This window comes from Bombus flavifrons, chromosome 2 (assembly GCF_040668555.2).
Source record: "Bombus flavifrons isolate JBK064 chromosome 2, iyBomFlav1_principal, whole genome shotgun sequence".
Lineage (NCBI taxonomy): Eukaryota > Metazoa > Arthropoda > Insecta > Hymenoptera > Apidae > Bombus > Bombus flavifrons.
The window spans coordinates 7,454,078-7,480,081 of NC_138443.1; the positions used below are offsets into that span (position 1 = coordinate 7,454,078).

At 36.8% G+C, this 26,004-nt stretch overlaps 1 protein-coding gene across 1 annotated transcript in view; it reads left to right on the forward strand.

Annotated features, from left to right (window-relative positions):
• Positions 1-26,004, forward strand: part of hwt (SH2 domain-containing adapter heavyweight) — a 252,780-nt gene that overhangs the window by 181,582 nt on the left and 45,194 nt on the right. Inside the window, exons 3-4 of the mRNA XM_069132416.1 lie at positions 3,406-3,525; positions 12,377-12,512. Of these exons, the coding sequence (XP_068988517.1) occupies positions 3,406-3,525; positions 12,377-12,512 (256 nt within the window). The remainder of the gene's footprint in view (positions 1-3,405; positions 3,526-12,376; positions 12,513-26,004) is intronic.

Below are 26,004 nucleotides of genomic sequence, written 5' to 3' on the forward strand. Positions count from 1 at the left end.
TTTTCGTATGATTGAAATTGCGAATAATTTGAATGTTTTATTAATGCACGGTCAGATATTACCCATATTTTAGACAATTTAAAAAACACATTTTGAAAAATTAAGAGCTGAGCGTTGCGCGATTAAATCTAGAAGGCGGAGTACTATAAAAGTAGAGATTTCAAAAGTTAAATGTATCGCGGTTTTTTCAGTCGGAATGTTACTGAAACGACAGCAGTAATCTCTTTTGTTCAGGAGCTCTTGTTTGCGCAACCTTTTTTTTCCTCTGGTGTGTTGCACTCGGATAATTTCTAATGAAGAAGCTCCTATTATTTCGTGAAAAAAGCGTTGAGTAACGTGGGCACTTCATAAATGTCGGCGCTCGAGAGAATTCACCGTTCTTTCTAACTCGGACACGAGCCACCGTGAAATTCATGCCGCTCTGAAGATTTACGAGCGAGCAAATCATTTTCGAAGGCGCCAACGGCGTGAAAAGATTCTTTTAAACGAGACTCAAACATCCAACGAACAGTGATTTATTGTTGGTAATACGCTTGATGAAAACTATGGTTTCATTATGCGAGTAATCAAATTGCATTAAATTATACAGAAATGAATATAATGAGAATATCGTTGTTTGAAGAAGATTAAGCAAATTAATGAAAATAATTATGATAGAAATAAATATTCTTAAAGCTTCATAAAATGTAATATAGTACATTTTTTAATTATCCTAATCCGTATTATATCCTTACTATACTATATAATGATCTTACTTTGTATCTTATTTACATTGACCGTATTGTGTCTCACAAGAAAATCCGATTGTAATTTCCTCTTATAAAGCGATTAGAAGGTATAATAAACGAAAATAGAGGAAGGAATCAAGATAGAAGTCGGAACGATAAAGGGGACTTAAAGTTGAACGTTGGATATACGAAGGAAATAAATACGAAAATAGAATCCAACATCTCGTGGAAAGTAAACTCTTCCCTGGCGAATATTGCAAGGAAGGATGATACGATGTATTTTGCGACGCTGCTCCCCAAACAGCTATAATTTGAAACGGTGAAATGTTACTCTTTAGCTGCAGGCTATTTGGCGGTTTCTACAGATTCCATTGGCCATACTGGTACGATGGCCAGTCGGCCTACTTCGCATTTGGCTTCCTCCTACTTGCAGAAAGGGAAGTATTTCTCCTCTTATATGGGGTTTGATAACTAACCCCGAAGCCGGTCAAGTTTACGAAACACTATATGCTCTTTGAAAAGATGTATATGGTGTCTTCGACATCCAGTATGTCCTGTTGAATCAACTATACGATTCTTTGAAAGTACAATGTTATTTGTGAGTAATTATTTTTGCAAGCTAGAACTATTAGCAATTAGAATTCATGCGTTAGAACTATTAGGTTAGAACTATTATTTCGTTTATAGAATATATATAAAAACAGAACAAATTTATGTTACAATTTAATATTATGTAGGAATTTAATGAATTAATATTAGCAAGATTGTATGAGCAGCACAGTTTGATGATTTAGGCTAATATATTCATGTATTGATGTTAATTTTCGAATTTTTATGGCACAATTCTTAGAAGTCAATTGGTTCTAAATATCCTCAGAGTCTAGATTACAGACTATGTATTCGCTCTTTAAATATATCTCGATCTTAATTTCTCTATACTTTATTATTACTTCATTTAAACATAAAATTATTTCAACGATAATTTTCAATACTTTCTTGATTTCAACTAAGACAGTATTTCTAGTCTGGTAAAGTATCATACCAAAACGTTCTAAATAAACATGTCTAGCGTCACAAACTTCTACCTAATGCTCAAACTTCTCGAAAACTCAAACCGAGTCTCACGAAGAAAAACGAAACAAAAAGACACTTAAGAACAACTCGAAGCTCACACTCTCCCGACACGAATTATTCGCATCGACAGCGTCGGTCGTTAAACGCCTCTCAACTTTTCGTGCCTTCTTCACCCTTCCAATTCTATATACGTCACCAGACCGCCTGGCGATCAACTTGTTCCTGTCATTTCCGTTTTCGTTCAATCCAACCGATCTTACGCCTCTCTTTCACACACACACACACACAGCCTGCTGCTCGTCTTTTTTCTGTTTTGTTTCGTTTCCCACTTCACATATTCATACGGCGCTCTTTGCTTACGATAAATGCGCACCATTTGCATGTAGGGTCCCTGCTCTGAAGCAAACCCCTTCTCTGACCCTCACGCGCTATCCTCTCATCCCGTCACTCTCTGTCTAGAGGCTCGATAGGTTGGGTGGCCCGGTCTCCCTGGGGCGCTCGCTTCGGCCACCCCACCGCGGCTCAACTCCAGCGCGATAAGCCGCCCCCGGGGATCCGCGATTGTCTCGATTTATATGCATGCACAGACGTAGGTGGTGGTCCGTGTGGCTCTGCTCTCTGACTGCGGCCACCGCTGTCGCTCGGACGAGAGGGGGTGAGAAGACAAGGGTGGCACCGAGGGTGCACAGTAGATGCGACCATCAATAGATCGATTCTCCAGGCAGACAGTAAATATCGCTGATGAGCTGGTCCGGTCCTCGACGATTGGGACTTAGGGCCGGCAGTTGAGGGGGACAGGGTGCTTACCCTGCGATTTGTCGAGTGGCAGGAATCCTCGCGCTACTCAGCACTATACCATTGCCAACCACCCCCCTATATTCGCCACCTCCTCTATCCTACCCAAGTTTCAGTCTTTATCCGTCTGTTCAGCCATTCTTTATTCTCGCGATTTTTGTTTTTCCGCTCTTTCCATCGGAGATTTTTGCCAACTGAGTCGTATCTACGTAGGTACCTTGGGAGAGGTAGCAGCGTTGCCTCCAACGTTGCTGAGGATTAACGCACTGCCCGGGTAATCTTTTTTCTCTTTCCTTCTTTTTTTTTGTCCTTTCTCCCTGCATAGCGGGAAATTATTGCGAACGAGGGACTTCCTGCCTGCGTGGAACGACGACCGGACGATTATCCGAATTAATTCGGAAATGTTCCCTTAATGACCGACCCGGCAATATTTTTATTCCGCTCGCGTTAGAGTTTCGTCCACGGCTGGGACCGTGTACTCGGTTAAGTACGATGGTGTGACTAATTGATTTTAGGCGTAATAACCCTGTCACGTGCTTGTTTAGGCTACGCACAAATCTGTAAATATTTTCTTTGTTATGAATTTTGTTGATAAAATGGTGGGTTATTTTATAGTGATAGAAATGAAGGGGCTGCTGCAGTTACATAAGTAATCCTAAAATGGAATGCAAAGATAATTTTGATACAGAATCAATCGGTTGATAATATATTAAGTTTTAATATTATCTTTTATAAAAGTCGGAGAACGTGACTTATCATATTTTCTTTCATCTGTGGCCATCGTATCTTACCCTATTTTTGCTTTCAGGTCTCCCTGTGCGACGATTACAGTCTACCAGTCGATTTTGTGAATAAGAGACGCCCTGCGAGTGCTGCGGGTGCAACATCCACGGTTCAGTGGGCACTACCAAGTCCTACTATCGAAAACGTGAGTTTTCTATGAACTTTAAATTGCAATTAATACACTGTGGATTTTTATGTATTTACGTAAATCCACAGTCCAGTAACTAAATTTCATACATTTTTAATCATACAGTTCGCGAAATTTCATCGGGAAGTTTTGTTCCATGAGAGCAATGATAACATGGAAATATCAGTATTTTACTTGCTAAAAGGGTTCAGATAATCGTACAACGATGCATCGGTACCTATTCGATCAGACTTTATTCAAATTCTGTTGGTTCAATAAACGTGCATTGTTCGGTAATCGTGTTACTGTATCATAACAGTTCGCTCATCGTCTGGTTTAATCGTGGCTCGTTGTCAGCGGAAGAGAATATCAATTTTGGTTTGCTTGCTCGGAATCACGAAGATACGCGAGGGCATTGTAACTTTATCGAATGAAAAAATGTTCAAACGAAGAATTATTATCTTCACTTTGTCTTATACGATTGAACCTACATCAAAATTTGTCGAGCATCTCTCAAATCTGTAGACAGCATTTACTAAAAAAAACACAACATTGTACTTTACAAATTATTAACTAACTACACATTATTTATGCTTGTTTTCGATCAAATTGGTGAGAAATTTTTAATGCATTAAATCTCCCTTACAAAAGCACCAAAAGACATACATATCCAACATTAATAATTTTTCGAAATGCCTAAAAAAAATTCCGTCCTGAAAAACTCAATAATCTTTTAACGAAGAAATCATCTTCGAACACAAACATTAAAACTTCCAAATAACTTTCGGACACAAATCTTGTACCTCCAGGTAATCAATAGTATTGTATGTCAAGGTTCTGAACGAAAATGCGGCTTGTCAATAAATATGGACAGTATCATATCGTTAATTTATCCTTTTAGTTGAGAACCTTGAAATACTGACAATATATATCGACAGTTTGAGGGCATCCTAACATAAACCGAAATTAAACGTCTCATTTTCTACGCTTAACGAAAATCCTTTGCTTTTAATTGAATCGTGACGAATCCAACCACGTGAAGATCGTGATCTTCAGCATCGATTCAGGATACATCCGACGAGTAACCGGCAGTATTGATATTTTCTCGTGGCAGCCAAAGAATCGGTTGAAGGGAGAAATATAATTACGATGGTGACAAAATACCCGCTGGGCACGATGGTGTTAGAGGGTGGACTGGCAGCCGTAGAAGGGGTGGAAGAAGACCGGTTTCGCTGGTTGACAGAGCGCGAACGAACGGAAGGACGAAAGGGAAACGCGAGAGTAGGGCGAAACGGGATGAAAAGGGTGGAGGAGGCACGGTGACTTCCGGCGGTGCTTATAATTGTTCCAGCACTCAGCTTTGGTGCTCAGGATCGCCCGAAGCGCAACGTCTAAACGCCTTTGCACTCGAAATATACAGCTCACCTTGACTGTGCTTCCTGGTGTCCTCGAAAATGCGGCCGAAACGTCACATTTCGCCCATTCACACACGTCTGTACGTGCTCCGGAATCTGGATTTACTTTGTCCTGGCAAGCAAGTTTCTACACTGAATTTGACCTGGTGCGCGTAAAACTGTAAATGAAAATCTTTGTACGGAATAGTTTGTGCTGGTTATGTGAAATGTATAGTAAAAATACCCGGTGTTCGAGATATGATTGAGTGTACGAGGTCATCCGGAGAATTCGTGGTTGGTTAGTATCATTGTTATATGATTTTATTGCAATTCTTTGGTCGGTTGTTAGTTGTATACTGATGTGGCACGTATGCCATATTTGGGTTATGATTGGGTTGTTCGAGGTTATTGGGTGAATTTTTGATTGGATAGTTTGACTGTTCCATCATTTTATTCTGATTTTTTGGTCTAGTTCTTGTTCGTATTCTTATTGGCATTATTATCATCCGATTTATTGCGAAGTAAAAATAAGAGCTTAAAAACCTCACCAAAAACGCAATACGAAAAATACGGTACAAATTCCGATAAATCAAGCGGTGTTTTTCCATAATAAAAAAAGATCTACCGACCAGCGTCCCTGCAAAAGAAAAACAGGGAAAAGTGTGGAGACCAAAACGCAGTAGAAAGAGGCACAGAAGGAAAGAAGAAAACCAAACCGACATCGCTATCGAACGCAATAAAGTCACATCGTCAGTCACCTCATCCTGATCATCAGCAAATTGCTAACTTGCTTCACGAGTGTTGCAACATAAAGGCGTCGCGACGTGAGGTTATGGTCGTCGCGAGAGAAAAGTCGTAAATAGGAAGAAGAAAAAGAGGAGTAAGACGGAGTGGAAAGAAAGATCGAGAAGGTCGGTACACCTGGCTGTGTTGAACAAAGTTTCGTTCGTCTCGTTGTCACCGGTGTAGTACCGTCCCTTGACGAAAGTGCTCGTCGCAACAGTAGCGACAAAGTGGGGCGGGATCGTGAAGGGTGGAGGAAAGGGCGACAAAGAGAGGAACGGGTGCCACTTGATTCAAGAGGGTGAATCGTTACGACTCTCGCTCGTAAGCCCTACTTAATACTTTAGCGCTTTATTTTATGCGTGAGGTCGGGCACGGCTGTAGGTCGCATTTATCACTCTAACAAAGAGCCTCGCCGCGAGAAAGTTGGAGCGGGCGAAGCGTGTGCAGGAACGCCTACTTCGCGATGGAAATTTCGCGGTCGCGCGCTGCTGAAAGTGAAACGGGGATTTATGGTTTCCTAAACACCGTTGCTTCAAGGTTTCAGACAATGTTTAACCGGCGGGTGAAGGGTCGTCTGCTTTGGAAACGTTCTAAATGATCTTGAAGTCGACGTTCCTGACATGTATAGGGATTTTCTATGCTTTTATATTTATATATCTGTATATAAATATTTATCACGTAAAGATATTTTATATTTGAAAGAAGATTTTATACTGTCACGAGATCGGTTTTGTTTCTCTTGCATAATTCTCTCTTTATTCGTTATACGATGAAACATACAATATATATTTATATAATATATCACGCAATACGAAACCACTGGCAAATTTTTTAATTGAGCCTGGAATTAAACATATACATATGTGTTTTTAATACCTCCATAATATGTGCATATGTATTTGTATGCATTCTACTGAACATAACGAAAATGACTCTTTACTTGATTGATGGTTATAAAATTTCATAGATTTATTATCTATTTTCATGAAACTTATATTTGTGAAGCTGAGTTGATAAAAATGTAAAAATTAATAGAAATGGTTTTGCTATGCTTTTCTCATACGCTATCCTGCTTCGTGTTATATTTGGGATATTCGTTGGCTTTTATAGTTTCATACGCTGTGACTGTTAAATACTTGCAATAATGTGTGCTTTTATGTAATTTGAAATTTAATCTCATGATAATTTATCGTGGTTACTTTTTGTCGTGATTTATCTGTGTATAAAAACGGATTGGTTTTAGTTGTTTGAGGATATATCGATTTTTGCTCCCCTGAAGTAGTATTAGATGTTATAGGTAGGACCTGTGTCGCCATACATTTTTTTTCCGAGGTAATAAACACTCTCGCCATCGTTGTCCTCGCCTCTCGTTAGTGGTACTGTTATTTATGGCAGTCTAACCACCCTCGTAGCTTTGGGATTATAAGACTGCTTTAATTGACGTATACAATATTTATTATCTATCGAAGTATTTGTAAAATTGATGTTTTCGACATATTTAATTCTTATAAAATTCTTTTCGTATTTAATTAAAATTATAAAATTAGATGCCTCTATTTGTTTAGAAATATCTATCGTACATTTATCATAAATTGAAAGTGAATTTTGAATCTCAAGAACATTTTATTTAAAGATACTTAATTTCATTTACGATATTATCTCGCCCGAAATATCTTTGGTTTTTAAATTTTAATATCGAATGAGACTCACGATATTGCTACATAGTTTTTTTTTAAAAGAACGTATCAGACGTGTCCCAAAATAGTATGTCAACTTTGCAAAGTAAGTTCCTTCGACAGCGAAATTCGCGCATTATGCAAGATCACGGAATTTCTCAAGGTTATGAACGACACTTATTTCTGATTCAGCTCGATGAAATACATTTCACCGACGTCCGAGAACCATCCTATCGATTCCTCAATTTTCTTCGAACACGACTCAGCAACAAATTATTGTATTAGATAAACTTCATTTATTTTCCTAAATCTGCACATTCAAAGACCTATATATATAGCAGAATTTTTGTGGTTTCGTACATTATAGTAATGCAGTACGAAATAGTATAACGTACCAAATGTCACGCACACGATAAAGTAGCAAGCTTATAGGCTAGCTAATAATCGTGGTCAATTATAATACGGTGGCCATATAATCGGATTAAAGTCCGATAAACCGACGGGATTATCGGCAGAGTGTTAATGTAGTTGCTCCTGCTAACTGCGGCCTAATGCCATCCCAAATAATGATGTTTAAAATTCATGAGGTCTACGAACATCTATGAGGTCGATGTTGTATTTTTGGTTGAGAACTATTTATATAAGTTAACAGGGTTTGTTATATCAAAAGTGCGGAGTTCGCTATAATATTTAATGGATAAACAAAATTTTAATTTTTTACATTGTGGTGTCATAAAAAATATAAATTTTCATGGACATCTAATTATGATTATTTATGAGACTATTTTATTTGTTATTTATGATTCGCTTATTTATGAAATTATTTTATTTGTCTTAAGCGGTATAAATATATTTGCTTTCAAAGTACTTAATAGCCTTAATGTACTAACGCTGAACGATGAAAATTTTCTCTGATGTATAATGCGATGTTCGCTAAAGTTAGCTCATCAATCTTGATTCCTGTAATCGTTGCTTCATAATCACCCACTGGAAATTTCGATATTCATCCCAAGTCCGATAATCGAGCAACTTTTTTTCGCCTCGATATACTCTCGGAAGTCATGCTAATTACTTAGCTGTAACGCTAATTTTTGCAGTGGTTTCTTCGTTTCCTCGTTATTCAAGCGTTCTCGGGTGAAGTGCAAAATTGCAAAAAAGGAACTTCGTTAAATCTCATCGATATTTCTGATCTCGTTTGAGTCTCATTATCGGATAATTGGATGAAATTCCTGTACATATGTATATGGTATTTTGTAAAACATAAACATAAAGGATTTTATTTGTTGGTCGGTATAAGTACGTCAAAATATAATAAATTTTGTAGGGTTTATGGTGTATTGTCTTAATCTAAGTTAAATATTACTAAAGCAGGAAAAATGCCAAGAAACTTTCCGATGTACTTGTACAAAGTACAAACCCATCTTCATCATTTTGTACGTCAATTTTGTTTCCGAACTTGCGTCATATGGAACCTGTCATGTAGTAAATGCATTAGATATCGATTTTATCCTGATTCTTATTCAACCACAAAACAGCATACATCGCTACACATTTCAGTCCAACCCTCGTCTCATCGATCATATTACTCAAACATATTTCGAACTGTCCCACATCGTCGCTCAAAATCTGTCCCTTTTCTCCTATATCCTAACACATCAGCCAATACGATCGACCCTTGATACTGATGCATCCCGCATACCGATGATATCGAAGAAGAGTGACATAACTAAGAAAAATTTTTAAGCACTCAACTATTTAAAAATAAAATTAAACAAACTCTTTTCTTTGGGTATTTAACTAACCATTCCTGGATTCTCTGATAAAATGATGTTCATATATAATATTTAAAAAAAGCTTATTTTGAATTATGACATTATTCCTATTAGGTGGCATAATTTTGTTTGATAATTATATCATTTCTGCCTTAATCGTAAATATTTCACATTAATGACATTTTTAATAAAATTTAACTCGCAGTATATCCGTCTTTCTCACATACCCTACATCATTAAGACCATAAATCTCTTAAATTATTAGCAATCGTTAAACATTGTTAACGATATTACCTACACTGCTCGTGTGCAACAGACCCCAAGCTTGATAGCGATTCATTCGGAGAGATGATCGAATTTGCAACAGTCGATCGGCTCGCTTCCTGCATCGGCATCCCGTTTCTTTCGCCCGCGGAAGTCGCCCTCGTAATTTCCGTATAAACATCCACGAATTTATCTGTTTCAATGTGAACCAGTATCGAACAGACTGGAGGTAGGAGGTTGGTGTCAGGCACGAGGGGCAATCGGCTTCGAAACAGACCCCGGGGGCACGACGTTCAAGTTTGGCAGGAGAATTCCAATTTTGGCCTCTTTCAATTTAAGGCTACTTGTCTTGCCCGTCTTCTTCTCATTCGCCTTGTACCGTAACAGGCGCTAGCCTCCGTCTGCCGTCATTTCAATTCGTCTCTCTTCGTTTCTTTGCCTCTTCCACCAGCCGACTTCTTGATTCGTGATACAACCTCCTTTCTCGGTGGCAGAACAGGGAAGGAAGGGAGAAGTTTCCATCACCATTGATCAGACGCCTCTTTCGAGGAGTCCAGCTTTCTTCCTTTTCCTCGTCCTCCTCCTCCTCCTCCTTCTCCTTCTTCTCCTGCTTCTCCCTGTTGCGTTTGGTCTGCGAGCTCCAGGACCCGAGGCCATCGTTATTGCTTTTATTATCGTTATTATCATTAAAATCGAAAGTTGCAGGATGCGAGTCCTTCGAGATGAATGTAAAGGTTTTCTTTGGATTTGGCGGAGGGTAGATGGAAAAACGCCCTATTGTACAACTGTCTCGTTGGTTTAATAACGTGCACGTTGTTTGAAATCGGCGAAATGAGACGGATAAGATCAAGGTGAATGAAATTGGAGTTGTATAGATACCGTTTGGCTTCGAGAGTTTGTGGAAATAGGGGAATTTGGTATGGTTTTTGGGAGGTGAAAGTTCGCTGTTGTTTGTCTGGCGTCGTTAGATGTTGATAAGTATTTGTTTTGATTTATCCCTTGATTTAGTTCCTTTTTATGCTATGATATATTTTTGAAACTTAATACGACTCTTTATTACAACAAGGAACATTGTTTTGATTCAATTACTGATTTGAGATCGTACGTGTCTTAAATTGAAATTATTCAAGCAACGTGAATTAATCTTTGAAATTGGTCGAATAATCAGGAGCAGTAGTACATATATTTTATCGTGTAGTGAAGTAATTAAATTGTGTTAGTGCAAATTGTGTTTACACATGATACTATATTTGTTTAGTTAATAATTCACATTGCTCATTCTTTTTATACACGAGCATTCTTCTGTTCTGGTGTTCATATACTTTCGCCATTTCTTCCACTTTGCAATGTTTTACGACTGTTACTTCGTTCACTTTAATATGGCAGAAACTTTCTCAACTTTGTGAATCGGAATGTCAGCTCAACGATTCCACTAAAAAAAAAAAAAAAAAAACTTGAGAAACGCAAGAAAAAATAAAATACACGTATTAAGACACTCTTCCATTATCCAAAATAATATGACAGTCAGAAAAGTATCGCATATCTTCCACAGGGAATCTTTTCGTAAACAACTGAAGAAGCTGTGATTCGAGGAAGGAAACTCATCGAGGAAATGAGATTCCCGCTACAGCGAAACAAAGAACATCAAGTTGAGCGATACAAATTATTAGGTCTGTAACAATACCAATTTGGCAGCGAGCTAGCCGGTTGGCTGGCTAACAACGTCCAGCGTCGACCCTTTGGGAGATACCATAAGCAAGGGGTTATTGCTGGAGTTTCTTCGACTAAGCACGCGACACGTTAGTTCAGCGCAATTCCCAGCCCTGAACGCAGCCAATTGCGGTAATGCGTTGGCCAACCAGAGAGGATAAACATTTTTAGCCGTCTCCTCCTCTTAAATGATCATTATTTCGAGAGGAAACAACTGGTGCCACGTTTTGTTTCGTATTTGCGTCGTTCCTCCGGAGATATCGTGCAACCAGTCGTCTGAAATTGCGTCTAATCTCCTTGCTTAATAAAGGATACTTAACATTCTGGTGAATTAATAGAAGGCCTTGAACGTTCCCGGAATACGGTAGAGAATCGTAGAACAGGTTTCATAAAGAGGAGTCACGGTGCTGTTATAATTACACCGCTTAAATAATTTCTTTGCCTCTACAAAATTGCCTAAAATTAGTTTCTTGAATGTATTTAATAGACGACTGATTTTGCAACTATAAATTAGAAAATGATGTGAAAGTAATGGCATAGAAATGGTAGAAGTGTACGAAAGTGTGAGTTAAGTTTTAATGTTATAAAAAATGATGTAATTATTTTTACGGAAGTAGTTTTTAGCAAGAAAAATATCAATTAAAATTTGTATTAAGAGTCTAGAGTATTGAATATACTATTTCCTTTTTCTCGCTTCTTTCATCATTTTATCACTTTCCTTTTAAGTGTACATCTGTGCCAATAATGTTTTGACTCACAGTATATCACATTTCCAAACTTTCTCAACACGTTACAGTGCGTGTGAGTTATGCACTCGACGAATTTTTTGCTCATTGACCGAAAGTACTCCATTTATCGAGTAAAAGTTTTCACGTTTCCGGTGAATTCTAGAGCGTGACAATTAACATGAGCGATTCAGAGAAAAATTTTTTCTTCCGCGTTTAACCACTCTAGTTTCCTCTCTATTTAATTCCAATGCTTGTTTAAATTTCCTTTTTTTTTTTTAGGAATCTTAAATTTATCTAAAAGTATTTCTCCCGAAAATTTCTGCGTGTTGCAGAAAATCTGACGATCTAAAGAAATTGTATAATTTGTTCCTCTGTGTTTAGCTGCCAATTTTTCTCTCTGTTTAATTTCAAGGCTAATTTATTTTCTTTCAGGATTTCAAAACTATACTAAAATCGAAACTTTCAGTCGATGATTTATGTATATGTGTAGGTGTTTAGAGATCGTAACGGAAGGAAACGATTTTCTGCTTTGTTTTCAGGCGGAAGTCGAGGTTGTGGAACAATACAGCGACCCCAGGGATAGCAAGAACAAGGCGTACGTCGAGCCAGGAGCTGAGACGTCCCTGCCAACGATCTACAGCAAAGTAAATCGCAACTATTGTCGACCTTATACGGGTAAGTGGTGCATAACTTTCGTGTTATACTTGTGCTTGCGATGTGACAGAAGTTTACCACCTTGCCAACGCGTATCTCGCCGCAAAAGGCTACTAAAAGACCTAGCTTAGGATTCTTTATTACTCGTTTCAATTCTATTAAGGCTAGGAATGAGAAATAAAAGAAGCAATAATTTTTCATGAATAGTAGATTGAAATTATTAGATCGTTTCGGATGTTTTGTGGTTCTTTCGTTATCAACTTTTCATGCATTTTTGTTCTCTGTCCGTGAAAGGTACATTAACTCTTAGATATCTATTTTCCTAATTATTCAGTTTGCAGTAGGTGTAAATATCAAGATCAAAATAGTAAAAAAGAATGATAACTGAAAGTCCAATTCTACAAATGCGAATTGAAGAAGAAGTTCATGAAAATATTAATATTAAACTATCATATTCGGTTTTTCTGCAAACTTCAAATTTATGGACACGTGAAAAATAATTTTCGAGGTCTCCCGAAATTTTTACTAAATAATCAAATTCCAAGTTACTGAAATTTTATAAATATAACGAAAGTAAACTAATAGGAAAATCTCTAAAGAGAAAAGATAATGAAAGAACTGCGGAAAATACGTTGAAGACTGAATTCACAACGCTTTACTGTGATTCCATATCAAACTTTTATAAAGCGACCTAAAATAAGGTAGAGTAGACTATGTTGGTTTAAAACTGATTTCGTAACATTTTTCAACAGTAGTTAGTTAAGATACATGCACAATATATAATGTATAAGAATGTATAACAAGTTTGAAGGACCAATACTGAAAGTTCTTAAGAGGATTTACGTGGCTCAGATAACATCACATATGCTTGTCTTACATATTCTAAAATACAAGAGCTCGAGGCGGACACTTGTACCCGAGGTTTTGGAGATGTAAAAGTAGGTTGGATCGAGTGATTAGATGTAAAGTCTTTCTAAGCGTATGGCTTTGTGAGTTTCAAACGATAAGTTGCTAGATCCTGAGAGTTTTAGTTTTCGAAGCAAGAAAGCAGAAGGTGTATAAAATACTCTGACTATGAAAAATTTAGTTGGTTACATTGGTTACGTGACAAACTTAACTTCGCTAGAAAAAAGATAAAAAAATAAAAAGGCAGACTTCTCAAGAAGAATTTTTTCAATAATTTAAATTATCAAACTTATTAACTAAGGTAGCTGAATTAATTTGTCTTTTCAAGAGTAAACGAATTAACGCTTTATTTAGGGATTCTTTATTTTGTTACGTGTCGTTTCACTTCTGTTGCAAAATAAATTCTTCCATATTTAAGCGTACAAGATGTAAAATTAACCCAACTGAAACTGATTTGTATGTTGTATTTTAATTATGTAATTTGTAGAAGTTGCAAGTTAAAGCAGGACCCAGTTAACAAACTAAAAATTACGTTATGAAGACATCACAAGGCAAAACCACGGAAGATTCTCCACATTTTCTCCAACTTCGTTATAAATTTTACCAGCTAATTATCTGGTCTGATTCTAAACGAAGCTCTTTAAATTTTCAATCACTGCATGCACACTCCTCAAAAAAGCACCAAACTGGGAACCTTTAAATACCACTCCACTCTCCATATTTGCAAAACCAATATTTGCGTCGATATTACCAGATTCAGTACGGAGTCTGGGGCGATACACGAACAGGCAGACCAATGGTAAACCGCGATAAATGCGTGGAAATCCTAAAATGTGGGAAAAAGCAACGACGCATAAATTCTTGACACGATCTAATTAGTCGTTGGAATAAACGCGTTGATCAGTTAACAAACGAGACATAACAGCGTTAAAATAAATAAACTTTAAATGTTGCTCGTAAATCAGAAATTTAGCCTGGCGTCTGGATGATAACCAGCGCGTGTTTCCGGTCGTCCGCTTATCGATTGGTTCTGTATACTCCAGCCAACTTTCTGCCAAGCTTCTCGTCGCATTTCTTCCTTCCAAATGTAGGATGTTTTCTCGCCAAACGCGTGATCGCATAATAATGCAGATCCTAGGACATGTTGCGACGCAAAGATTATTGCGCGATGATTTGCGGCCAAAAGAGTTGGATTTATGATGAAGAATTCGATGGTTTCGTTCTATGTTGCAGTAAACGTGTAAAATCATTTATAATTTATAAATGCAAAAAATCGTTATCTGTTAAATAATATTTGTTAATTTAAAATTAGTTGAATACAGTATGATTGGGATTTTTGTTGATTATGTTGTGAAGTAATATTTAATAGATTTGAATTGAAAGTTAGCTGCGCATAGTATAATCGGAGTTTTGTCAATTATACTGTTATAAAATATTTATTAGACGTTCAATTAGTAAATTAAGTTAGTAACTAATTTAACACGAGAAAATATGAAGCGTTTTCATTGATTGTTTTATTATAAAAGACATTATACTAAACAGGTTGTGGATGAAATGGAACCATAGAATATCGGATTTAAATACATACTTTTATTAAACTCTAAACTTCGATTTAACGCAGCAAAACTTGCTTCTAACGTTAATGCCGTTTTAAAATTGTTAGTAGTATAAAAGATACGTAGGAGAACGTTCAAAAAGTAGCACGATAATTCAAACGTCAATCTGGCTTCGAGGTAAAATCCGGATTTGGACGAAATCTATTTCAGATATCCATTTGGATGCAATCGTATAAATCACTCCATGGCTCCAATTCTTGACGCACCAGGATAATCTTAAAAACTCCATCCATTTGTAAAAATATTCTCGTTATTTATAGAGAAAGTATAATACTATTTTGCCAAAGATTTTTATTTTATTAAAAATTAAATAGAGATGAGTAATTCGTAATTGTCTGTTTAGATTAAGATTTTAATGGTACTTTAGAGACGATGGAGGATATAAAGTTGAATAAGAGATGAGATTGTTTCAGATAAAGTAGAAGTTGTTCTGACTCTTGAAAAAAGGATTAAGAAAATTGGCTTGTTACGTACCTTACATAAAAGCATGTACTTTATAGTCTTGATTATCGAGTTTTCTCTGTAATCCATAGAATTCTTTACGCTCATGCACCTTTCCTCTTTTTTCATCTTTCCGATTTAGAGATTTCCTATATTACAACCAAACTTAAAATAAACTGAAACAGAAATAATTGACTAACTTATTCGTTCGTATGTCCAACATTGAAATTCATAAATCTATTGAATTTTACCTAATATAATGCGATTGAAAAATTTGTCAAGATTGTGAAGTCCAAAGCCTTTTTAAAATTCCAATTTCATATAAATTCATAAATGAATAAAACACATTCGTTATCGACTATCACATAAAATTTCCATATAAAACACGAAATGTACGAATGAGATTTCATACACAATTGTAACACGTTCAAATAAACAAATATCCGATGACAAAGAAATCGAAACAATTAATATTCGGGTAATTAACATTTTATTGCATAGCCACGGGCATTTAAATATACAGAATCGATGATTTATTAACGGATCCCTTCTCCTGTAGATATTTAAAATCGTTACCACTATATGCGATACTTTTTCAATTCCGATTTCCATCGATGAGGTTAAAATTGAGCCGACGCGACGCTGAAGTATCCGATCGAGAGGCTGTAAGTTTCGGATTATAGAGTTAACAGAAATTCCCGCGCCAAGCCGCAAATTAATGCGGCGAACCCCCGGCGATACGGCCGATACTCCGATGTACGAATTATCGAGGCAACAACTCAGTTAACGCAGAGTAAGAGAGGCGGAAGAGCCCCTCGATAATTGAACGGTGCACACAGGTTGGACGGGAAAGCCCGCGGATTAATCGAACGTTTTCGAAATGCGAGGGGACGCGTTTCTTGTCGAACATATCGCCGCGAGAAAGATTTCCAGTGCTAAGCACAAGTGAAACGTCATATGACAGATACGATTTTTGCTATTTATGTCGAATAATAATATTAACATTATATTTGGAAATGATTATGCTGTATTTAATAATTTAATTATACAAGTTGGTCATTCTAATATTCTGCACAATTTTTAATCACATGTGGTATTGTAATATATTTCTGTATTTCAGTTAATGAAATAGTAAGTTATTTGTCTAAGAATCAAAGAAGAAGTAAGCAGTGGAGAAATATGTAACACTCGTTGACAAGTTATCACATTTTTTGAAAAAGAAACTAAATTTGATTACATAATCTGAACCTTCTTTATAACGTTTTTAATTTATTTCATTCATTTCATCCCAAATTTTATTCTTTTCATCAGTCATTACAACAATATGATTTTATTGATATAAATATAATATGATTTTCCACTGCTCCTCTCTACACCATGTATTATTATAAATGTTTCTTAACGATTTACTGATCGATCCTGAATCTACCATATCATCATTCCATCGTTACAAACTCAGATTTTGATACAATGAAAAAATTCCTTCGGTACAACGATGTATCAATACGTTCGTTTAATTCGTTCCCATCAACGTCAATTACCCTCGATTTGTAATGATCTCACAAGGGGACCGCCTCATAAACTTTAGCCAGTCGTTAACCCGTTTCAGGGTAACAAGGGTCCAAAGCATCGTGGCACTGGAATGTCCGAAGTTCCGGTTTGTAATTAACCCCCGTAGTTATCTCGCGCGGAGAACGTAACCGAACCGAACATACAGAGAGACAAGGCAAATCCAACATTTCCCTATGTTACGTCCTATTTTAACGCTCGCCTATGCAGATTGTCGCGTTAACACAGATCCTGGGCAAACACGCCGGCTCAGATTTGCATTCTTACCATATTCATGGGGTTTTAATTTGCACGAACGTGGCGGGGATCAAGTTCGGCGAAAAGACCTGAGTAAACTTACCAGGGGTAAACGTTTGCCATCCTGGCAGAAGCACGTCGGCCAGTAGGCAACGAACACGCCTCTTTGATACGACTTCTTGCCCCGATACGACGGGCATTCTAATCGCAGAGAACGATGTTTGCTCTCGAGGTCAGACCGTTTCCGTTTGCGGCGTTATACATAATGGATGATCGGTGGAAACTAATCGCTCGGTGAATCGGCCAGGGAGAGGGTGTATTTGGCGACGAAACGGATCGTGTTCCCGCCGTTTTTGGTAAAGTAAAACGTCACCAAAAGATTGAGTCAATAATGGTTTAAGCGGAGGTTAGAATTTGTAAGCTGTCGATTAATGGTTAAGTCGCTATGATTGTAGGAATCGAAAGAACCTTTAGAAATTTTTATTTAGAATTTTATATTCTCCTGGCGTAGGTTGAAGTTAAATGTCGTTGTGGGGATTGAAATAATTTTTGGAAACTTTTGTTTACAAATTCTTGTACTCTATTGTTTTTTGGCTTGATAAAATGTTACAAAAGGTTGAATAAGCGAAGGTTTAGATGGAATACAATATAAAAGATTAAAACAAATACTCTCATACAGCTAAAGGACCTCCCTTGGGCAACCTTCCACCAATCAAGATCCTTCTTCATCCACAAATCAGCTGAACCCAGTCACAAAAAACCATGTTTATCTTCACACAATTGGCCATACGGCCAATGAAATTAAGATTTTCGGTATGCATAATAATAGCAGGAATTCTTCTACGTCCATGCGATTCGAATCTCTAGTTACAGAGTCGTTAGGAAGGGAATAAGGATAGCGAAGGGTAAAATTCGACGAAATTACGTCTGCTGGGCCAACCCCATGGAACGTTCGCAGAGCTGGATCAATTTACAGAAAAAGGGATACAGAGCAACGTCTGGTCGCTGGTTTCTCTGCCTACTTCCGGCGGAACCATCCGGTCCGACATCAGAACGTGTCCGTTTCGGTTCGTTCGAACTTTTCGCTGTGCTGCTGACGTTACTTGCCAACGACACCGACCTCGTCCCATAATATGTCGTGTGATATTTAATTAAACTCTCCCTGCAGTCCTTGCTCATCCGGTCTGCCCTCGTTCCACTGGTAGCAGTCTGTAAAGTTTCAAGGGGTTCTCCTCCCGCGAGTACAAGCTTGCCCCCCTCTGTCCTTTTACCCTTTTCACAAACTTATTAACCGTTTCGACAAGGCCCCTTGACATGCGGATTTTTCTTGCCTTCTCCTCGAGTGGCCCAGGCGTCCCAAGTAATTAAAAATCAGCCGATTAAACCTAATGAAGTAGAAAGGAATCGGAGGTGCGTGGATTGCGTAGGGAGGATCGCGGAGATTTCTTGTTAAGCCCGGGGCGACAGCCCGGACCTGTTTTATTAGTATTTCCCTTCGTACTTCTTAGGAAGAATTATTCCTCTTGTAAGTAGAATATGGGCTGGTTTGAATAAACTTTTTAGTTCTTTTTTTTCGTCCAGGTTTTATGGAGCTGTAAGTGGACTTTGAGGGTTGGTTGGTTGAGTAGGTAAGATTGATCCTTCGAAGACATTCTTTATTCTGGATTTTATATCATACAATGTATAGTTTTAAACTAACAGTTACATTTATATGTAGGAAGTTTGAAACTTCGATAATAACATGAAACATTGATCTAACATGTTACAGCTGACTTGCGAAATTCAAGTCTAAGCGACTTTTTGGTGGATTTCGATCTTCCGAAAGTACTCGAGATCATCGCAGTAGGATGAATTCAAGCGAGACTTGAAGGACCACTTTTCAAAACTTTCTCGCGCTCCATGCTTCCAGAAAAGGACCCTTCAATCTTCGATGAAACGCGTAGAAAGTTACAGGAACTGTTTTCTATTGTCACATACGCATTATTAAGAAAATATTACGTAACATTTTCTCCTTCAGTTCAGTATCGATAATTTTTGGATCGAATCGTTGAAAACGAAGAATTCTAAATACTTGTACTTATACTCGCATAGACCAGAGTACTTCATAGAATGGACATTGTCCACTCACGTTTTTTATTTATTCCCGTCAATTTTTTTATATATCAACCATACATTTCGTTATTAATTTTGCAAATTTCCTAACCACGATAGAGAACATATTAAATTAACAATATTCTCATCGACGTCGTGTAAAACGAAACAAAACCACGAAAGTAATCGTGTAAAACGAACAGCTGGAAATTTTAGCGACGTTAATCAGCGCTTTCGTTCCCTATCCAGATGAAAGTACCGGCTACGTCATTACTCGACCGATGAAAGAACTTTCTCCTATACTGATTGTCTCTTGGATCGACCCTCGGTGGGAGCTACCCTCGTTTCAATTACCGGTACCAGGTGACTTGTAGCTCGTTCCGCGTCCCCGAGCAGTTAACGCTGCTACGGGTTCATCGTATGCAAATGACAAGCCGTCCGTCGGTCCGTCCGTCCGTTTGTCCGTTCATCCGTTGCTAGTGCGACAGGGGGCTGCTTGATTCACATCAAACGCTAGCTAAATGCTGTCTATTGTCTCAGCTGTCTATACGCGTGCATATTAAATAATCGGGACAGAAAAGTAATTATCGTACCGGAGATAAGGTTCAGTTTCAAGCATACGAGGGCGATGGAGAATATTTCCACCGTGGAAGTAACGAGTTAGAAGGGTCGTAGAATTTTCTGTTTAGCTTGTAAATAACGTAGCATTGTTTTAGAAAAAATGTAGGGAAAGAGTCGAGATAAACAACATAGAGATGTTCCTGAAAAAGCTTCGCTTGTTCATTTGTTGGAGAATTTTCTGTCGTTACGTAATAATATCTTTTTGAAATAATTTTACTTTTTAGCAGAGTTCCAACAGAATTTCAAAGATTTTCATAATAATTATTCCGGGTATTGTTAGAAGTAAATATAGAACTTTTTTGAGGTAGTTTTTACACTAGAATTTATTTGCTTAATTTAAATTTCATGAAATATAATTTGATGAAGATAGAAATGGAAGTATAGTAACATTTCAAAATTGTCTAAGAAATTGCTGTTTCAGTCATAAATTCATTCGAGTCTATTCAAAACCTCAACACTACGTATTTCAATTAGCTGGCGTTTTACTGCTATGTATGAAAAGCAACAAGTTTCAGTATCAAACCTCGAAATCAATACAGAATATAATACAGTGGTGATCACTAAAATACAGATGTTTATGCAAATCAGTTTTCATGAATACGAATAAATAAATGAAATCTACATGTAAATTTATTTCATCCCACAGAAATATTCCATTATTTCGCATATTGCGTACATCCTGCGTATTTATCCACATTCACGCTTCCTTCGCCACATTTCATACGCACGCTACATGTCTCATCCTCTCGTTATTATTTCCTATTATTCCTCGGATAACTATATCTCAACGAGACATTAAACCCGATAGAACGAAGCGTTGCATCGTGGTGGAACGTTTCATGGGGAGCAAACAGCTCGGTCGCGAGTTATGTTTACGACGGCGCGATTTGCCGCGCGACAGTTTTAGTATTCGAAGCTGAGAAGGAAAGCGCGATGGAAGGGTGGAAAGTTTGTTGGATTGCCGCGAAGATGAATAGTTAACAGGAGAGCGTTCCACCCTTTACTCCGCTTTCCATTTTCTCCGTATCCCGAATTTCCGTCTTTCCTCGTGCCCCTCTCACCTCTCGTCTAGCACCGTTTTCCTTTCTGCTCCACATTCGAGAGCAGCGTTTTCGTCTTTCAGTACTCGGCTTTCTCCCATTTTCTCGCCCGTAAACTAGATCATTTACAAACTGTCAACGGCATGGTTCCTCGACTCGTCGTCGCCGGACACACGAGTACGCGGCGGATCTTAATCCGTCGGCAATTTCGCCAGTTAAATTCGCGTGTCTCTCAGTCAGTGCAGGAAGTTATCGTTGATCGTCGTGTCGTTTTGAATATTCGAGTGGTCGTGGATTTTCGTGAAGGTAAAAAACACAGGTTTGTGTTGGCATCAGTTGGATGTTTAATATTAGTGATAGGGTATTTTAGAATATATTTAAGTTATTGTATTTCACAGTAGAATTATGGTCTTTGATATATGTATACCTAGATATGTTGCACAATTATGACGAAAAAATATATAATTATATTTTAATAATTGTCAATTTTAAATGTAGAAATGAATCATCTGGAAATAGTGAGCTGCGTGTTCATAAATTCGAAATAATTCTCAAAAACGCTTTATAAAAATTATGAAGTAAGTATTATTAATCGCATATATGATGGAAAAATATGAGAGAGCAGTAGGAAATCTGGATAATAAAACCAGGAAGGTAGTCGGTTTGTTAATGTATTTTGTGCACTCGTATAAATGAAATGAAACTAATGTAAATTATATTTTATGACTCGTATGCTTCCTTAAAACATCTCTCATAGTATATCCATGTATTAATTACATTTATTACAAATTTTATAAAATCTCCACTTTTTGCTAAATTATACTATGAAGAGCTTACACAGCATAACTTACATACTTAGTATTCAACATCTCAAAAAGAAATATTATTTTCATAAATTTACCTACCATACGGAGGTAGCGTAAGTAATTGTAGATTCAAAGGAATGATAAAAAAAATAATGTTTGTAATTGTCATTGTTTTATGCATTGTAATTCATGGAGTTAATCGGTATGAATTCTTACTGACATAATTGGCTCAATTACAAACAAAACGGAGCGTATATTAAATAAGTAGCTAAGATTTATCAATAAAGTATAACGATATACATTGATATATCAATAAGCTATAAACAACTTTAGTTGCAATCAACATCCATAATATAAATCAAGGTTTATAAAAAGCGATGGTCTAAAATTCAATAAAACACTACTTTTATTTCGATGCTCGGTCTGCGATTTCCTTTGTAACCTCACGCTATCCCGTCAACTGCAACCGCAATAAAATAAAAGACAGCAATTTTACGCGTTTGCAATTCCATTATCGAGTCCCATTCTGATATATTAACGAAGCGTCACTCTACGGTCGCTATTAGCATTCGCGGTAGCCATTGTCGAACGAATCAACATCGTAACCCTATCATTTCGTTTCACGTACCATGAAATCGAGCTCTCTGAATTCATCCATGGTTTAATATTCTCCATGGTGACCGTCTCTTTGTACGCGTTATTTTCAGATTACGTCCCACGAAGCCATATCGAAGCTCGTTGAAAATCAGGGGAAAGAAAATGGATGAAATTTCCTTCGATTCTTTCGAATCGACGAATGAAGAACCATGTTTTTACGATCGAAAAACGAAGGGAATCTGTCTCCTTTGAATATCTTCGAAAACCACTTTAAATCGATGAACGATTTAAAATAGAAATTGGATTAAACAGTTCCTGGTATGGATGTTAAATCGTAGAAGATATTTCATTCTTTTACGAAGATATTGTTGAGAAAATTTATATAACGAAATATGCGCAGTACTTTTCTTTGTAACCTTTTTGTTATTTATTGGACAACTTATTTGTTCCATAAATTTGCCTTCTTTGACAATGTAGTTTCCTGAAATTAAGTACTTTTCATGGACTTCTGAAGTAGTTACTTTGTTGTCATATAAAAGAAAATTTCAAAGCTCAAAGTAAATCGTAGCGAGATAATATGATAAACTCCTGATGAATGATGAAACTAAAATCCAATAATTTTCATTTATATTTTTATCAAAATACAGGATCTAACGTTTTCATAAAAAATATTCCAAAAAAAGGAAATATTTGAAGAAGAAGTAAAATGAAAAGCAGAGACGTGTTTAAAGACTCGAACAAGACATATCAATTGTTAAAAACATTACGAATTTTCCAAACAATTTAGTATTATCCTACCCTTTTGGATAATAATAGGATAATATAAGATAGTAAATCAAATTTCAAGTAGTTTAGAGTATTTAATATCATCAAACGAACGAGACAATAATCTTCCGATGAGTACGATAACGAATTTTCTTTTTTTTTTATTAAATTTTCTTTTTTATTATTCAATATACTTACTTACTAACTTGTTTTATTAAATATTAAATTGCATTAAATTTTCTCCATGGTTCTCTATGTAACAACGAGAGTACGCGGATTCTTTGTTGGCTTACACTTTTGTTAATCGCGAGCAAAGCTTTGTCCCCGTTTTATCGCGCGGCGAAACGACATTTCCCTTTGGCGGGTTACCTTGGAACGAGGCGAAAAGAAAATTTTCAAACAAACCCGCGCCATTTTAACGGTGCTAAACGAGGAGGCATCGAGCCAAAGGTTGGCAATGAGGACGTCGCGTCCCTACGAGAGCCTGCCTTCGAAGGGTCCCTGAATTCATTTCATGGGCAATTACAATTAGCATTTATGCCGCGATTTGCATATCGTTGCGAGATAATTTCGCGAACGCTTAGCCTAATCTCCGTGTCAGATGTTTCAGCCGGTCGGCAAGAAACATTTCTGATCCTCGGAGATCGCCTATCTCCACGTGCAAACTTTTCGGCGAAAGCGATTTTCTGGATATGAAACTCGGGGACAACACATTGTCTGCTTTCTAAGATTGTTTCTACTTGTTTGTGATAGAAGTGGAAAGAAAGTGTTGAAATTTATTACAACATTGGTTTATTGCATTCTTTCTAAGTTGAATTTACCGTAAAGGACTGACACTTGTCAACGTGTTTTTTTTTAAATGTTCATTGTATAAGAATGTAATAGGAAATATGTGAAACAGAGAAGGAACGGTTGCACGATTGAATAGAGTAAGGTTGCAAGGTTGTTTGATAATTTAATTTCATAGATTTAGAAGTTAAAGGTATATACGTTTAACAGTTCATTGTATTAGTATATTATGTTACTGTATAAATTACACAACAGGATCACGTTAATTGAATTTGAAATTTCACAAAATCTCATGAAAGATTTAATATCATCATATGCAATGAAGTTTATATAGAGATGCATAACATAAGCTTCGTTATTGAGTTGTAATTGTTAAATTTGTATCTCATTAATTGTTTTTGATAAATTCAGATGAATTAATTTTGATAAATCGAGTTTATACAATCAGTACTATGTAATACGATAGTTTATAAATAAGAGTTAATAGAACCTACATGTACTAAAGAATATTTCAGAAACATTATCTCATAGTACATCGTAAATTCTATACTTATATTCGATAATATAACGAAAATTCATAATTATTTCAAACAAAAGAGAAATTTTTGTAATTTGAGATCATTTCTATATTTCATAACATAGTACAATACAACCAACGTATATCTTTTATCTTAACAAGCATAACAAGCTCATTCGTTCTAAAAATATACCAAACATATTGCTCAATAAAACGTTTTACTTAACAGAACTTGGAACATTACATTTAGCTGTTACTCTATCAACTGTACCAATATCGAGCAACCCACGTTCCGTACACCCACGACAAGCTTCGTCTCGTTCACACTGAATCAACACAGCAATCGAATTTGGCAAGCGTGTACACCCGTCGGTGTAAGATTAAATTGCAAAACGAAAGTAAACCATGCGTAGGATTGACCAAACTGACAGAAAGAGAACAAAGGGAGAATCGAAGAAAATCAGAAACAGAGTTGCTTGGAATCAGTTTGCAGGTTAACCCAGAACCAGAACGCAACTGATCAGACTCACGCCCTTAACGAGTCGACCCCCATCGGCCGCAAACGATCGTGCTCATGTGTGGCCACCGATGTAGATTTCAATTGAGCAATGTCTACCGACAGGGAAGTGGGTAATCCGAGTATGCTGCTATCACTGCCAGCGACAGCTTCGACACCCTCTGCGAACACCTCCCTGCTCGTCTGTCGCAAAAACCCTTTCGCAACGGGCCAAACATTGATTTTATTTCTGCTAGAATCAATCGAACTAAACACCGCTACAGGCTATCAACTTTTTCATTTTCTCTCTCTCTCTCTTTCTCTCTCTTCTAGGTTGTATATATGTATATATATTCGAAGTAGAGAATCAGATATTCTTCAGATATAGATTCAACTAAATCAGAAACACTGACAGTAATTATAAGTCGTAATGAGTAATCCGTGGATTTTTATGTAGATTTATGTTTTTCTGGGCACAATCAACGAAATATGTAGAACATAAATAGAAATTCGTTTTACCTATTTTATAAATTTTAACGAGTACTATATATAATTCTGTATATTATGTGCATTTTGCGTAATTTTTGCATCTTTAAATTTTCCACGAACGCATGAAAATCCGTAGCCTACTAATAAATATTAAAATATTTATTTATTCCACTTAGTAAAAAATGTTAATAAACTTTACTTTATTCATTTTTCTTTGCTTTATTTTGCTTTGCATACCACATGGAGCTAAATACCACTTTAGGCTAAATACTAAAACTAAATGAGAAACTGGTATTAAAATAGTTTATCTCGCTCTAGATGGCCTGAGAAGCTTTAAACTATCTTCCCTCTTTTTTCATGCTTACTAGTCTATCTTCGTGAATAAAGTGAAATGATTTTTGGGGACGATCTATAATGAACTTTACGATGCGAACACCTTTTTATTTTTTCCATAGAATCCTCAGGTGTCGAAACAGAAAGACTCGTGCAACCGATATGGCTGTTTGGATCGAGTTAAATTAGATCGAGCGTTC